The sequence below is a fragment of the Myotis yumanensis genome, unplaced genomic scaffold (genome assembly GCF_028538775.1).
Source record: "Myotis yumanensis isolate MYYU_CA2020_CCGP unplaced genomic scaffold, mMyoYum1.0.hap1 SCAF_3, whole genome shotgun sequence".
NCBI classification, from domain to species: domain Eukaryota; kingdom Metazoa; phylum Chordata; class Mammalia; order Chiroptera; family Vespertilionidae; genus Myotis; species Myotis yumanensis.
In genome coordinates this window covers 95,267,209-95,282,033 of record NW_027223754.1, presented here as the reverse complement: position 1 = coordinate 95,282,033, position 14,825 = coordinate 95,267,209, and the positions used below count along the sequence as shown (strand labels likewise).

Genomic DNA, 14,825 nt, shown 5'->3' with positions numbered 1-14,825 from the left:
TGGAGTACAGAAACAGCTAGACTCCTCCCGGGCACTGGTCCCCAGGCGCCTATTGCCAGCATTACCCAAGCCTTGCCCTCCCTTCCCGACTTTGCTTTGGGTACAGAAGAGGCACCATTGCCAGGCCTGCCCTACTTCCTGCCCGAGGATTCTGTGTGGTGCAGTTTCCAAGTGTTCAGAGACTGAGAAATTCCAGAGGGGAGGAGCTGGAAGAGGAACAAAGGGCAGCAAGGGGCTATCGTGCGAGCACTGCGTGGGTGGCATGCCAGCTGCTCTGCTTCTGGTTGGGGCACACTTTGGATTTCTTGGTGTAAGCGGGGGTGGAGGGAAATGAAGGGTCAGTACCCCATGTATCCATGTGTACCCAGGATGGGTGGGTCACTGGCATTTCTTCGTCTGGTCTCACCTATTTCTGAGCTTGTAGAAATTCTCCCATATTCTGTGAATCAGTTGAACATGTGTCCTAGTTCTGGGGATTTTTAATCTTGCCTTTTTGCAGCATCATTGGTCATTCAATGCAAAGCAGAAAGAGGCTTCTAGCAGATGCCATTTTAAAGTCTATAATTAAATTCTTGACTTTGATGGTGGGAAAACCCCATTAAATAGTTTCTTTCCTATTATTAACACACAGTGATATGGTGTGCAATAATGTAAGGCAGATGGGTTCAAGATAAAGATAGACATGATTTAAAACCCAGTTTCCTTATTTATCAGTTGCTGGATCTTGGCACATCACTCATAAATTGGACCTGCACTTATTTTTGTAAGTTCATAATCCAGCCAGAGAAATATGAGTTCAAGTCTTACCTGTTCTGAGTCCATCTATATATGCCTAAACACTCAGAAGAAAACCAATGCAGTCAATAACAAGTACTTTGGAAACCATACTTGGTTTCTTGGTTGTTGCAAGGGACTTCCCCAACTGCATTTTCACAGTCTAGTCTAGTGGTCTTAAGAAATGGCAATCACTTAAAAGAACTATATGTGTAATCTTTCTGAAGACTGCCACAGACTAAAATAATTTTGCTTTTAATGAAGTCTCTAATCAATTACAGATAAACAAAACTGATTTAAAAAGTTCAACAGGAAAGTGGCTGGACTAAGGAAATACCCAGACATTAAATTTAACAACTCTCTATGCTCTAGTGTTTACTAGCTCACTGAGTGGATTTCCATATGTTAAAAAATCTGCCAAACAGACTAAAAGCTAGCTTAATTAAAACACTTATTTATTCCAAGTTCCATCCATTTACGGTTTTTCAGAAATTATTACAGAAATGAATACTGAAATCAGAAACGAGTGTTAACAGCTGTAGCATTTAAACAAAGTTAATAACTACATGACCTTGACTTAAAAGATTCAAGGTGTTTCTGTTATTCAGAATCCATGAGGAAAGTTTCCAAGTCAAGATCCAAGTCGGAGACGAGGGCACTTACAAAGTCATCAGTAGAAGGGCACTTCTGGAGCATACCTGCGAACACAGAAAACATCAGCTAACACATCACCCCCAGATGATAAGGAGGGACAAAGACTGTACCAACCAAATGTCTGGACAAAAGTAGACTGTGGACATTAAGAGTGCACAAAGTACAGTTGGTGGGAGAACATAGGGAGGAAGATGAATTCTGATGGAGAGATTCAGAGGCTGGGTTGGGATCTGAGTAGAATCTTGAAAGATAGGGAAGGAAGATTTAGGTTCAAATTAGGGCCTTCCAGGTGGAGAAAACAACAGAGGAAAGGCAGAAGGGTGGGAAAATGCAGAATGTATGTTGACTACTAAGCAGTCTTGTGTGGCTGGACTAAAGGTGGAAGAGGCCCAGGGAGAGACAGAATTCAGGGAGGGAAGGGTCACTGAGTCCAAGAACAAGAGGAAAACCGGTAACTCGTTATGTTTAGGTGCTGGACAGTGTGTGTGTGGGTGTCCAAGTGCAGGCCTCCCGACTTTAGTCAGCAGTGAGAACAGAGTTCAGGTGGGCCTAGCACTGTACACACCCAATCCACGAACTTCCATTGCACCTTTGAAACCCACAAACAGGAGGGTGTTTTCTTCCCTGAATACACAGCAAAAAACGAATTCAGAAGGACCCACAAACAGCTGAGACAATCCCACCCTGCTTCTTTTTAGACCTCTCACCACACCTACCACCAACCTGGCCAGGACTGTGAACATATGGGAAATAGCCCAAAGACTGCTTTGTATGGTGGACATAAAAACAGCAGCTCCAAACACATACTTGTAAGCCACCAACTAGACCTCAAGTAGCTAAGAACAATAATATTAAAATATTTCAACTATAGATCAAAATATTTTTATTCTCAATCAAGTTCAAATTCTAGTATCTGCATCTCAGGAAATATCTGAGAAATAAGGAGCAGCTACTGGAAGAAAATTCCATTGCTATGTCTTATTTGCAAAACTAAAGTTCAAAATACAATTTTCTTTTTAGAGTAAAATAATCTCTATGGATCAAAGAAGGCCTTTCCTTTGGCCCAGCTGTGTTAATGATTGAAATGTTGAGTCTTTCCTGATTGCCAAAGCTGCACATTTCACGTCGTATCTAGATGGGAGGTTATTACTTAAGTAGATTCAATCTGATGAATAAATCAGGATTCAGGCCTTTCCTATGTGCCAGGTTTCTTAATACAGAGAACAGTTGTAGGCAAAAAGTGGCTTTCAATCAAATGAGTTAACCTATTACACCATTTTAGTCCTTTTAGTATGTGAAACATTCTATAACTAAATGACTGGTTGTTTATGATTAAATGACTAGAACTTTCAGGAGTTAAAACCCTTTTATTCAGAGCAGACATATTCAGTTACACATGGCCCTCCTGTCCCTTTGAAGTGGTTCATTTGAACTCAACAAACAGCCAATATAAATATGACCTTGCTCTGTCCTTCTTAGCAGACAGACCTAGCTAGCACACATCCTTCTTCTGTTTCCCATCTTCAATCATTCCTGCATCTCAGAGAATAGCAATTGTGGCAACAACAAAAGAAAAACATATATACTCATGGCTTTTTAAAATAAAATCTGGTCAAAGCTAAATGGTTTGGTAATTTTGTATGTTATGTGATTGCTAAAGATGAAGTTTCAAAAAAGAGGAAATCAGAGGGATAAAGAATAGTTACTGGGGCAAGAATTGTCTTGGTATATTGTTATGATATCCTCACTTTAATTAGGTTTAAATGTTTTGCAAGTGTGCAACTTCTACACAGAATTAAAAGAAAAACCAATGTTTTCAGGTAGTTCAATAAATAAGAAAAACTGAAGCTACCTTTTATATGTGCATAGTAAAAAAACTTCCCAAAACTCTTTGATTTAAAAAAAAAAAGCTGACAAAAATGTCCCTTTTGTCTTCAAGTTTAATCTTCAAAGGGTGATGACTAGACTTGCAGTTTCTTAGGAGCCCCTGGGAAAAGGTTGGAGCTATTAAGTCCATAAGTGGGTGGAGTTTACAAACATATTTCACTGTGGAAATCACCTAAATTAGTGAGCTACAAGGATTGATTTTGCCAAAAGGACTGAAACAAACAAATGACAACTTTACAACCGAAAAAAGAAAAGTGTTGACAGCAAAGTAAGAAAGACAAAATTGCATTAGGATGCACATTGCACATAGTTCATACAAAGTATGATTTTATCTATCTGCCCTCCTCAGATGGATAGAGAGTATATATAATGAGTAGCTGAAGACTGATGATTTAATTTATTTTTCTCCTCATTTTACCTGAGAGGCAAATGGGCTAATAAAAGCTGGTACAAGCCAGAACATTTTCAGCTACACTGCTCTGCTCAAACTAGCATGTTTCATAACCTTGAAGTACTAGGGCAATTATTCTAGGCCTGATGAAAATAAATTAGTATAGCAAAAGGATTCCAAGACTGGTTTTTGAAGCTATAAAGGCTTCCAAATTGTACTATGTGTTGTTCTCTCTAGTGACTGCTGACATAGAGTTGGGAATAAAGTGAGGATAAAAATACCAGGTATGAGGACCTTACTCACAGACGGCTGCCCTAGAAAGGGTTTGTTGGAAAGACTGCCATCAACACAAACAACAGTGATTATGGCAGCTATCTGTTGAGCATTTACTGAGTGCCCAGCAAGTGCTAAGAGTATTGACTCATCTGATCCTTAAAACACACCTGTGGCCCTAGCCGGTTTGGCTCAGTGGATAGAGTGTCAGCATGTGAACTGAAAGGTCCCAGGTTCGATTCTGGTCAGGAGCACATGCCCGGGTTGTGGGCTCGATCCCCAGTGGGGGACTTGCAGGAGGCAGCCGATCCATGATTCTCTCTCATCATGGATGTTTCTATCTCTCTTTCCCTCTTCCTTCTTCTCCGAAATCAATAAAAATATATTAGAAAAACAAACACAAATGTATTATAAAACAAACAAACAAAAAAACACACCTATGAAGAACCCATCTTACAAAGAAAACAATGGAACAAGAACAGGTCACACAACTGTGGTCGGCAGTTAGACAGACATGAGCAGAGCAAGGACGATGGGCCAGGTACAAAAAGCCCTGGGTGTCTAACAAAGGACAATTGTAGGGTGGGATCTCATCCCCAGGATGACTTTTCTTCCCCTGGCATATAGCTGATCACATGGTTTGGACCCCCTGACCTTTTCTCCCAAGAGATAACATCTAGGTCTCAGGTGTATTTCAGCTCCAGGCTCAGATAAGCAACAAAACCAGCTACAGCTGATCTCAGGACCAGCTGCACTGAATAATGACCCCCCTGCCCTGGTGTCCACCAATCAATCAGTGGAGACTTAGACCCTGGAAGGACACACCTGGAAAACTGCTGAATATTCTATTGAGGTCGTCCCCTAAAATCTCTACCCTTAAAACCCTTGGGACTGAGGACCCAGCATGGTCCCTTCTCCCTCCCTCACTACACCCCCAGGCATGTTACTATTACCTTCCTCACTCCCAAGCTCCAAGGGCCCTTCCTTTGCCTCTACAACTTGATTCATCAGCACCCTTTTACAAATTACTTCTACTTCTGCAATTTTCCAAGTAAATGTTCTCTTATAGTTTGCATCTTGGCTCTGAATTCTTTTTCAGCCCAAACTCAAGTACTAAGGTTGCTGAACCCAGGTCCTGTCTGACCCCACCAGTCTAACAACTGGTGCTGTTCCCGCCGCCCTACAATACAACTAAGAAGTTTCTCTGTTGTGCCCTGGCAGTCTGGTTCCAGGGCCCATGCCCTTAAAGCATGGTGACATATTGGAATTTTGTAAAATAACACACATTCTTAAAAAGTCCATATTTAAATATCAGCATCCTGGATATGACAACAACCAAATGTGTGGAGAAATTCCAGAAAACAAAGTATGTCTAATAGATTCCTGATGCCACCCATGCCTATATGGACCCAACTCATCGTATTTACTGCTTTGAAGACAGAGGCAAAATGCCCATTGCCTTTTGGGCACTTTGGCTGCTGTACTATGGAGTACACTTCATGAGGAATCACAACCATGTACTATGTAACTGGAGGTGGGGAACAGAGAACACGGTGAGCAGCCTCTCCTGGAAAGGCAGGAAGGTGGTACAGGCAAAATGGCTTTGCCCAGCCGTGACTGGGACAGGCACTCGTGTCACGACAAAAGCCTCTTCCTCTAATGGCGCAATAGTCAGCCACGCTTGGCTGATGCAGGAATTCTTTTCTGGGCATAATACTGGGAGAAACAAGTCCCTAAGAGTTTTGCACTGAAGGATGTTTTCTGGGTGGCTTCCAAGTTTCTGTGGTAACCCTTTACAAACAGAAGCCCTTACATGTTTAAGGGACTTTTAACCATGCATATTTCTATGCTTTCACCAAGAAAAAATTCTGTCAGCCCCAGGAAAACTTCAATACATGTATAAAGCTGCAAGTTCACACCCTGTTATTTTGTAATATGTAATATAGAATCTAACCAGACCATCATTTAAACATCTGTATGTACTTGGCATGAACTCTTTAACCTCTTGAGTACCTGTTTAGATGTACAATTAATACAATTACTTGAAAACCTGATTGAGAACTACTGGTTGGCAGTTTCATTATGTCTCTAAGCCACCATGAAAATGATGGACTCTCTTTCTAGCCCCCTTTACTAAGCACCTGGGATGAAATGTTCTCTGTGTCATTTAATTTTGAGAATATGGGAGATTATTGGCATAATAAAAAACATTAATATTATTTTAAGCTTTGGAAGAGAAGTAGAATCTCCTATTGCTTAACACCAACTGAGGGTGCCCAATCAAACAAAACTGTAGTTGAGTTTGATCAAGGTTTAGTGAAAACAAAGAAGGGTGACTAGAAGTAGCTAACAGAAACTTTGTAAGGGTTTTTATATCCAAGCATTCATTCACTCATTCACTCTGTGTGTACCCGAGTACCTAATGTGAACACAAGGCTGGCAAAAAGATCACATTTATTTGGAAGAAACTATGTGTAAAACTCACGAAGAATCCTCCTTCTAGAAACAATGTTCTCATGGTTCTAAATGTGTAATTTCCAAACCAACAACCTGGGGTCACCTGGGAACCTGCTGGGAATACACATTCTTGGTCCCCACCCTAGACCTAAGGAGTCAGTACCCATTGGGGCAATGCGTCCGTCCGGTGAGTCTGATGGACCTGAGGAAACCGATTTATGTGGAAAATGAGGCAAAGTTTCTCTCAACTGAAAATTATAAATTGAAAAATATTGAGCAAGAAATATGTATTGTTTTTTTTATTTAACTAAACTAAAAAAAAATATTTCTCAAATGAAATAGGAAACAATTTTATGAAACAAAAATAGGATTGTTTGGGACACTGTTCAAAGTTATACTACCAAGCCCCCAAAGAGGTGACACAGCTGTCTGGAAAAGCACCTAAAAGGATCATGTGGCTTTGGCATGAAAATAGCCTTAAAGCCTGGGGAGGAGGAGGAAGCCAGAAAGGGAGCTGACGCCAGCTGTGAGAGGACGGGCGAACACTGTGACCATGGACTTGCTTGAGAAGTCACCCAGACAGGAGGGCAAGCTTTGGAAGTTAGCAGCAATATTTTTATTTTAAAAAAGGAGCAGGGTCTATTTTGATTACTAGAACTCTGTGGGAAACAGTGTTTTGTGTTTTTCAGTTACCGACTCTTTTGTGAGGAAAGCTCAGAAACACATTTAAGAAGCTTCCTTTTAACGCAGCGATTCTGGCTGTTCTGAGCCTGAGGCCTGTAACCAAACTTTAGTCAGGCAGGAGCCCAGAGGGAGCCCAGGATCACCTTTCCCAGGGAAAAGGCCACAGGTCAGCACAGGCACTGGGGCTTGTGGGAATGTCATGAGTTCTGAGAAAATGGGGTCTTCCTAGGGTGTGCCTGGCACCCTCGCTCTTTAGGGGTTCTGAAATGGATGCCAAGCTCCATGCAATACTACAATAAACAGGACCTACCCATGCCTCACTCCACCTAAGACGGAAAGTCTGCTCATGCATTGATGGAGACTAGAACACACTGAGTACCTGTGTGCCAAGCACTGCGTACTAGGCACCAGGCACAACGATCCGAGATCTGATTTCTGTTCTCAAGAAGTTCATTACCTGGGGAGAAAACTACAGAAATACTGTTTATGTAGAACAAGAGTGCATATGCAGTATAGACATGGTGCAAAAGAGGGAGTGACTGATGAACTGCAGGGGAAGGGTCTTAGGGGACTTCATGACCCCTTGCTGTCAGGAGGCAGAGTTTCTGAGAGTGAGAAGTATATGGAGACTGAGCCCACAGATTGGGGGTGGATTCTGATCCAGGCTGGCAACAGTGGAGACAGATCAAGAGAGGAAGACTTAGTGGAAACCACTTGTTTTTGCAGTCCAGCACCCTTTTCCCTTCTGGTTAGAGGGCTGATTTTCCTTTAGATCAGTGGTTCTCAACTGGGGGTAATTTTGCCCACCTCCTTTGTCCCCTAGGGGACATTTGGCAATGTCTGGGGCTATTTTTGGTTGACACACAGAGGGGAGTGTTCCTGGTGTTTAGTGGGTGGAGGTCAGGGAAGCTTGCTGAACCCTCTGCCATGTGGTGCTGACACCTGCTGGAGTGCCCCAAGCGTCCCTGCCCTCACCTTGCCAGCTGGGCCAGCACATGTGTTCTTCCTACAATCTGCATCAGAAGCAGAATGACAAACAGGTATGAAGATGACTGGGACTCGTCCATCCTGGCACCAGCACCCTCAGGAGCACATCTGTTCCTTCTACCAAGAAAGTGAGCCCTGTTTTGACATTTCCTTTTGATTTTGTGGCCTCTTCCGTATTGTTCCTCAGAGGTCCTTTTCCGCTTTGGTAAGGCAAAGTTGGTTCTGTTCCTTTTAAGAAGAATCCCCATTGAAAAATGATCAGGTCACAAGTCATTAAAGGAGATTTAGTGATGTCTGGGGGACACTGACAATTTTGTTTAAGGCTCAATGTTCTAGACCCAGGGTATGGACCAGAAGCAGGTTTTGTTTGCTTTTTTCATTTAAATGATTATGCCTTTATCTCTCTCTTCCTCTCCGGAAAAAGAAAAAAAAAAATATATATATATATATATAAAAACTTGAATGTCAGATTTCCTCTCTCCAAGTTTACTGGGGATCTGAGAGTGTTCCTGGCCAAAGAGAGAAAAGGGTATTTTGGTGCCTCCCAGTCTTGATCAGGGTTGGTGGGAGGGGCGATGAGGTCTAGAAAGGAGCAGGGTGGGAGTGTCTTCAGCTGTTTGCGGGTCCTTCTGAAACTAGTTCTTTGCTGTGTATTCAGGGAAGAGAACATCCTCCTGTTTGTGAGTTTCAAAGGTGCAATGGAAGTTCATGGATTGGGTGTGTGTCCAAGGCTCTACAGGAGAGGTGAGGGTTGAGTGCTCCATAGTTTGGGTCCAGGTGGACATAGTCCTGACACCTACCAAGCACTTAGAGTCAAAGAAGGCCAGGAACAAATAAGTCATCAGTTCTTTTAAAATTAAAGCTAAAAGCCAATTGTGCTCTTACATTTCAGACACAGTCTGATATTTGGTTTAAGTTAAGGTATGCCAGTCAGGTTTATATTTAAGACTTACAGGTATCATTTATTTAGGCGCAGTTTGGTGGAATAAGAAGAGCCTTAGGCTCCAAAGAGGAAATGTCCTAGGGAACCCCTACTAGGAGCTATGAAAACCATCAGAGTTAACTACCATGTGGTTACCGGTAGATAGTAGTAAACATCCTCGTGGTATTGTGCAGGTTAGAATTTTAGGCTGAATGGAACATTATCTGGCTCAGCATAGCATTTTAGAACTTAAAATTTGAGTCTAATTTTCCTTTTCTGACCACACAGAAGTTTTCCTTTGAAGGGTTGGCAAGGAAGAATAGAGAGGAAAGATAAATTCTTTCTTTTCAAAAAACTTTAGTCTTCTAAAGAAGACGCTATATACCCTTCCAGTTAGAGCAAGGGGCTGGTGAGCACTTGCTCTGAGTTAATCTATGGCACCTCTGACCAGTCTCTTAACTCCCAAGGCCTCATTTCTGCTAGAAGCAACCTGAGGAAAGGTAAAATGTGAGAGTGAAATGTCAGGTTTGAAGCTCATAAAATTGGCATAATGTCATCTACTTTGCTATATTATTATAAGGATTAAATAAAATAGTGCATTTAACAGAGAAAAAATGCTCCGTCACTGGTAACATAACAATCAGATCCAAAGGTTTATGAAAAGCTACTTCCCAGTTAGGAGTTGAAGGATGAGGTCTAAAATTTTAAATATTTAGGACATTACCATCAAACTCACAATCACAAATATCTGGCTAATAAATTATTGTTTGTTTTACTTTTTTCCTACTTTTTGCAACCTTCTTTTTATAGAATAACCATTTATCTACTAAAAGAAGGAACCAAAAGATTAATTACAAAAGTCAATTCATTTTTCTACCTGTTAGCTGTGATAAAAGGTTATGAAGAGGTCATTGGGATGATGGGAAAGCTCTGGAAATGGATAGTGCTGACACAAGATTGTGAATATATAAAATTGTAAATGCCACTGAATTGTACACTTAAAAATGGCTACAATGGTATATTTTATGTTACATATACTTCACCATAATTTTTTTAAGAGACCTAAGTAGTAAGATAGACCCTCTGATTTGCCCAGATATTCATCTCTCTGGGCTACCCTGTCCTCTGCTACCAAACACAATAACTGGGAGATACTGAAAAACAGATTGTCTATGTGTGAAAGGAGTATCTGTGTATTCCCAACACTATCAATTCTAAAAACCCATCATGATAGTTAATGGCTATTATTTAAGCTGAAATAATTATACGTGCCAAACTCAGTTCAGAATGATTAAGAATTAGAGTACAAAGGCAGGCCTGGCAGTTTGAAAAGTCTAAAGTGTATTTTATGAGATCAGAACTCTTATTCCAGATCAGTCTCTCCCAAGCCTAGGGCAACTGAATGGCTCACCTTCTCTGCTTTGAAGTTTTTTTCTGCTACAAGGCTGTGGTTACGCACACCGTTTTCTAAAGGTGGACCCTCACTATCTATGATCAGTTGCTGAGAAAATGAGGATATCAGCCAGAAAATGAAATTCCTTTCCTCCTTAGAACTGAAAAAACTCCATTGGCCCCTAGGCTGGGTTAGTATCTGTTGGTGTTCAAATAGGAGGTTCAGTTCCTGACTGGACTGAAGCAGAGCATCTGGACTTCCTGCTAGATGAGGCGGACCCACCAAGTGGAGGCCCACATACATGCTCTGTTTACAAATTAGTTTATTTCAATGTCATCGCCAGATTGAATAATTCCATTTACAATTACATTTCTGGGTTACAGAACATTATGCCTTTTGAAGTTCAATGTCTTCCTTAAACAAACACACCCACACATTAAACATGTACACACCCTCTTAAAAATTCAGTACATTTACAAAAGGGAGGTCTGAGCCTTGAGAATGCAGGTGCTCGCTTCCATTTATTTCTTCCAGAAAGCTCTCAGCTCTTTCAGAGGCTACACTGAGTAAATAGCCAAACAAGCCAAAGATTAGAGATTCTATTTACTTGACTATTATTGTGGGTTGCCATTTACTTCTATTATAGAAACCATGTAATCCTAGAGCCACTAAATTTTAAAAGTCTCATTCCATAGTATGCTTTCCTTATTTATTCCTGTTACACTGTGCAAGAAAAGGTTTCTGCCAATGAGAAAAAAGTTGGTTATGTGTTCAAGCATTCTCATTCAAAAAGCTGTATTTTACTATAAAATCACTTTCATGTATGTAAGGCAATGAATACCTGGTCAATTCTAGTTAGTATGTCACCTTTCAGATTTGTCCCCATGATTTCTTGCTCAGTGAACTAAAAAATATTTTCTTTGTGCATCAATGTATTCATGACAAGGCAACTCAGTTACCAGAAGCTATTAAAGAGCAAAGGGGAAAATGTAGTGGAATATATGTTCAACTATTTCCAAAGCAAAAGATGCCTGGTAAAACCTGAAAAAGAAGTTGAGATTCCCTACCAGTCCACACAAGACGAGTAGAAATGCCTAAATTTGAATCCTATTTCTACCACTTGCTACTGCATGATCCTTAGATTGTTTAGGTAATTCAATGAGGTGATAGTGCAATGTGCTTAGCACAGTATCTGGCACGTCAAAAGCACTCATAAAGGCGTTTAGCAGTAGTTATTGTTATCGTTCTCATGACTGTTATTGTTGCTACTTGGCTATTATTGTGGGTTGCCATTTACCTCTATTAGAGAAACCATGTCTTGTCCATTCAACTCTGTAAATATAAAAGTAGTAGAAATTAGTCTTACTGGTTAATATCCAACAAAGTATTATTTATCCGAGGAAAACCAGTACACAAGGCTACCGCAGCACTTTAGTAAAATTCTGATCCTAAAGTGAAAACAAAGTGTGCATGAAAAAAAGGCAAAAATGAATGTGGTGCTGAGAGTTCAGTTACTTTGAGTGTCTGATTTAAGATTTTAAGAATGTTTTAAAAAATGTTTTGTTTAAACTGCTTTTAGGAAAAATGTAAATGGAGTTTAGCTGTCTTCCTGACCCTACAACTTAATCAAACTAAACATACATTTAGTACTTTAAGAAAAGAGATTAAAAAACTGAACATGTGTTACTTGACATTGCATAAATTATGTGCTAGGATAGAAAAAGAACTCTTGTTATTCAAATATTTGATATATACAGACTCTGAGATAAAGGAGTAATTATTCTATTAAAACTTTAATGTAAAAATAAACTATTAGGTAAAAACACTCAGTTTAGGTATGATCTAAATCTAGTTTAATTACTAGCAAAATTACATAACAGTCAAAAGGAAAAAGTTTCTTTTAGAGATAGTTGAAAAGACTCAAACGCTAGAAGGTATCTTGTAAATGATCTTTTAGGAAATGATCCAGTCAAACCAAGAGGAATTTTCCTGTCTCTATGATCTCTGGCAACATTTCAAACAAGAGTTAGTAAGCACGTCTTCAACTAAATTAAATTATTCCACTAAAATCTGCTCTAGGTCTCTATGAGCAGATTTTACCTTTTATTGGTACAGTTTTTAAAAGTAAATTCATCAGTGTGCCCCCAGCACTGGTCCTACCAGAGATACTTATGGCTCCTTGATTCCTCCGCCCCTGAAACTCCATGCCTCAGGGTGTCAAACTAAAAATGTAGATCAGGAGCTTTGGAGGAATGACATATGCTTTCCTAACCGGTTTTTAGCCCATTGCGAACAGACACACTTGTAACCACATGTTAAGGACACCATCTGTAAGGATCATTTCTAAAGAAGATTTTATGATGTTTTCATTAAGCAATCAAAAGAGCTAAAAGAATATTATCTACATTCTTTTATAAAGTAGCAAATGACATAATCTAAAAATGGAATCGTTGTTATATTTCTTGGAATGAGTCTAAGAAAAATACCTGGGAAAAAAGCTCTCACCTCAAATAGCGTCAAACTCCAGAGACATTACCTCAGATGGCTACACCTATGGAAGAGGGCTCATCACATTTACATAGCAAGTAGAAAATGACAGTTTATTATACTGCTGAGTGAAAATGATCAAAATGAGCACAACCCACCCAAAGTCAACAGCAACAAAAGAGTTTACAAAGAGTCTACAGCTCCAAGAGGGGTGAGGGTGGAGTGCTGTGAGTCAGCAGATGCAGTGGGCACCTCAGGGCTTTGAAGACAAAATGGCCTGGGTCAGATCCTTACTATGCCATGTAATAGCTCTGCAACACCACACTTTCATTATGTCATTGTCCCTTGACCTTCCCTGCCTGGCAACCTCCTTTGGATATGCCGTTTAAAACAGATGATCTGAAATCAGTTAGGCAGGAATTTCTTAGGCCCAGGGTTTAATAAGAGGTGCTCTACTCTGGCACCAGTGCATGGCCTTTGGTCTAATGGGGTCCTTTACCCATCCCTTCCACCAAGCTGTTTTACAATCAATACCCACTTGCCCTGTGGACAGAACCAAGGCATTGTACTGAAGTGAAAAGTACACCGCTGACTGGTTAAAAGTTAAAATTTGGTTTAAAAAGTTACTTTCCTAGAAGCAAAAATTATGTTGGTTGAATTTAGTAATTAGAATATTTGCAATAAAATGTGGGGGAGGGGAGAAATCCAAGGATAATAGAGCCTTCTGGGTTAGTTTAGTAGAAGAAAAGAGCTATGGTTTTTGGTAAAAGCTGACTTCTTTTTATTGGGAGAAAGAGATCAATATGCCATGTGGTTTCTACCACGCTACATTGTAAAAATTAGAGAAAATACTCATAAGTTTCTAGTATGGTAGTATGCAGTTATCTACTTGATGTATTAAGAAAACACCATAACCCGCAGGAATGACTTATTCCTGATGTTCTAGGAATATTTAGAAAATAAAAAAACTACCACTTGTTTCATGAGGGCATTTCATTTATAATATCCACACATTTTCTCTTCTTTTATCTTTATCTTTGAAATACTGACCTTTTATTTGGCTTTAGTTCTTTGTATCTCAAATGCTATTCATCTGTTTGGTTCAAAGGTTGACCTTTAGTTTCTATTTATAAGCAAAGAACATTTGAGTAGCTACTGAAAGGGAGGGTGCCTCTGGTGTTTAGAGAATGTCCCATCTTGGGATTAGAGTGAAATTATTTTGATAATGCATCTAGTGAAAGCAGGCTGCAGACTCCAAGGTCTGATGCCCACTAATATAATAGGCACATATAGAGCCTTCCTGAGGGCTGACATCCTGACTTAGGTTTATACCCTCAGATATCACCTTCCCCAGTACTCACCCCCAGTGGCTCACCTGGTAACCCAACTAGTGCTAAGTACTAAGGTAGCTGGCTTGGGGAAAGAGGGGCTGACACCCAGGAGTCCTGCAGTCCTTAAGACCTGTGTCCTCCTGCAGACTTCTGTCCCCACATGGGAACCTTTCTGCAGTTCCACCTCCCAGAGGGGGCTCTTTTTTTGTAATTCTCACAGGATGCTATACCCCTCACATAATGCAGGGTCTGTATATTATTCTTGTTTCTCTGTCCCCAAAGTGCTTGGTTAGCAGTCAGTATTCAATAAATATTTGCCAAGCTTAAATGAATTGTTATCAACAACTGAAAATACTTTTTAATTTTTATTCTATCAGATTATTACCTAACCCAAGAATATTAAAATAATGTATTTTTAACAAAAAACAATATTCTAGACAGCTAATGAAGGTGGGGTAGCTAAAAATAAATAATCCTGGAAGCCAACGCGCACAGGTGCCTCGGAGAGGAAACATCAGAGGGAGATGTTGAAGGCCAAGGCCCGAGGTAGAGTTCTGCTTCAAGTTAGTCCTACTTTAATTAAGC

General features: G+C 40.2%; 1 protein-coding gene across 5 annotated transcripts in view; it reads right to left on the bottom strand.

Annotated features, from left to right (window-relative positions):
- Nucleotides 1-14,825, bottom strand: part of MIPEP (mitochondrial intermediate peptidase) — a 262,517-nt gene that overhangs the window by 29,649 nt on the left and 218,043 nt on the right. The window contains exons 19-20 of one of the 5 annotated variants that reach the window (XM_070409162.1): nucleotides 11,720-11,754; nucleotides 1,213-1,472 (exon numbers count right to left, since the gene is read on the bottom strand). The exons of 1 other annotated variant lie outside the window; for it this stretch is intronic. In XM_070409162.1, coding sequence (XP_070265263.1) covers nucleotides 1,434-1,472; nucleotides 11,720-11,754 — 74 coding nt within the window. In that variant the 3' untranslated portion in view covers nucleotides 1,213-1,433. Of the gene's footprint in view, nucleotides 1-1,212; nucleotides 1,473-8,188; nucleotides 8,225-11,719; nucleotides 11,755-14,825 lie in introns of those variants that run through there. 3 more of the 5 variants (XM_070409163.1, XM_070409160.1, XR_011470789.1) reach the window with 3 other exon arrangements.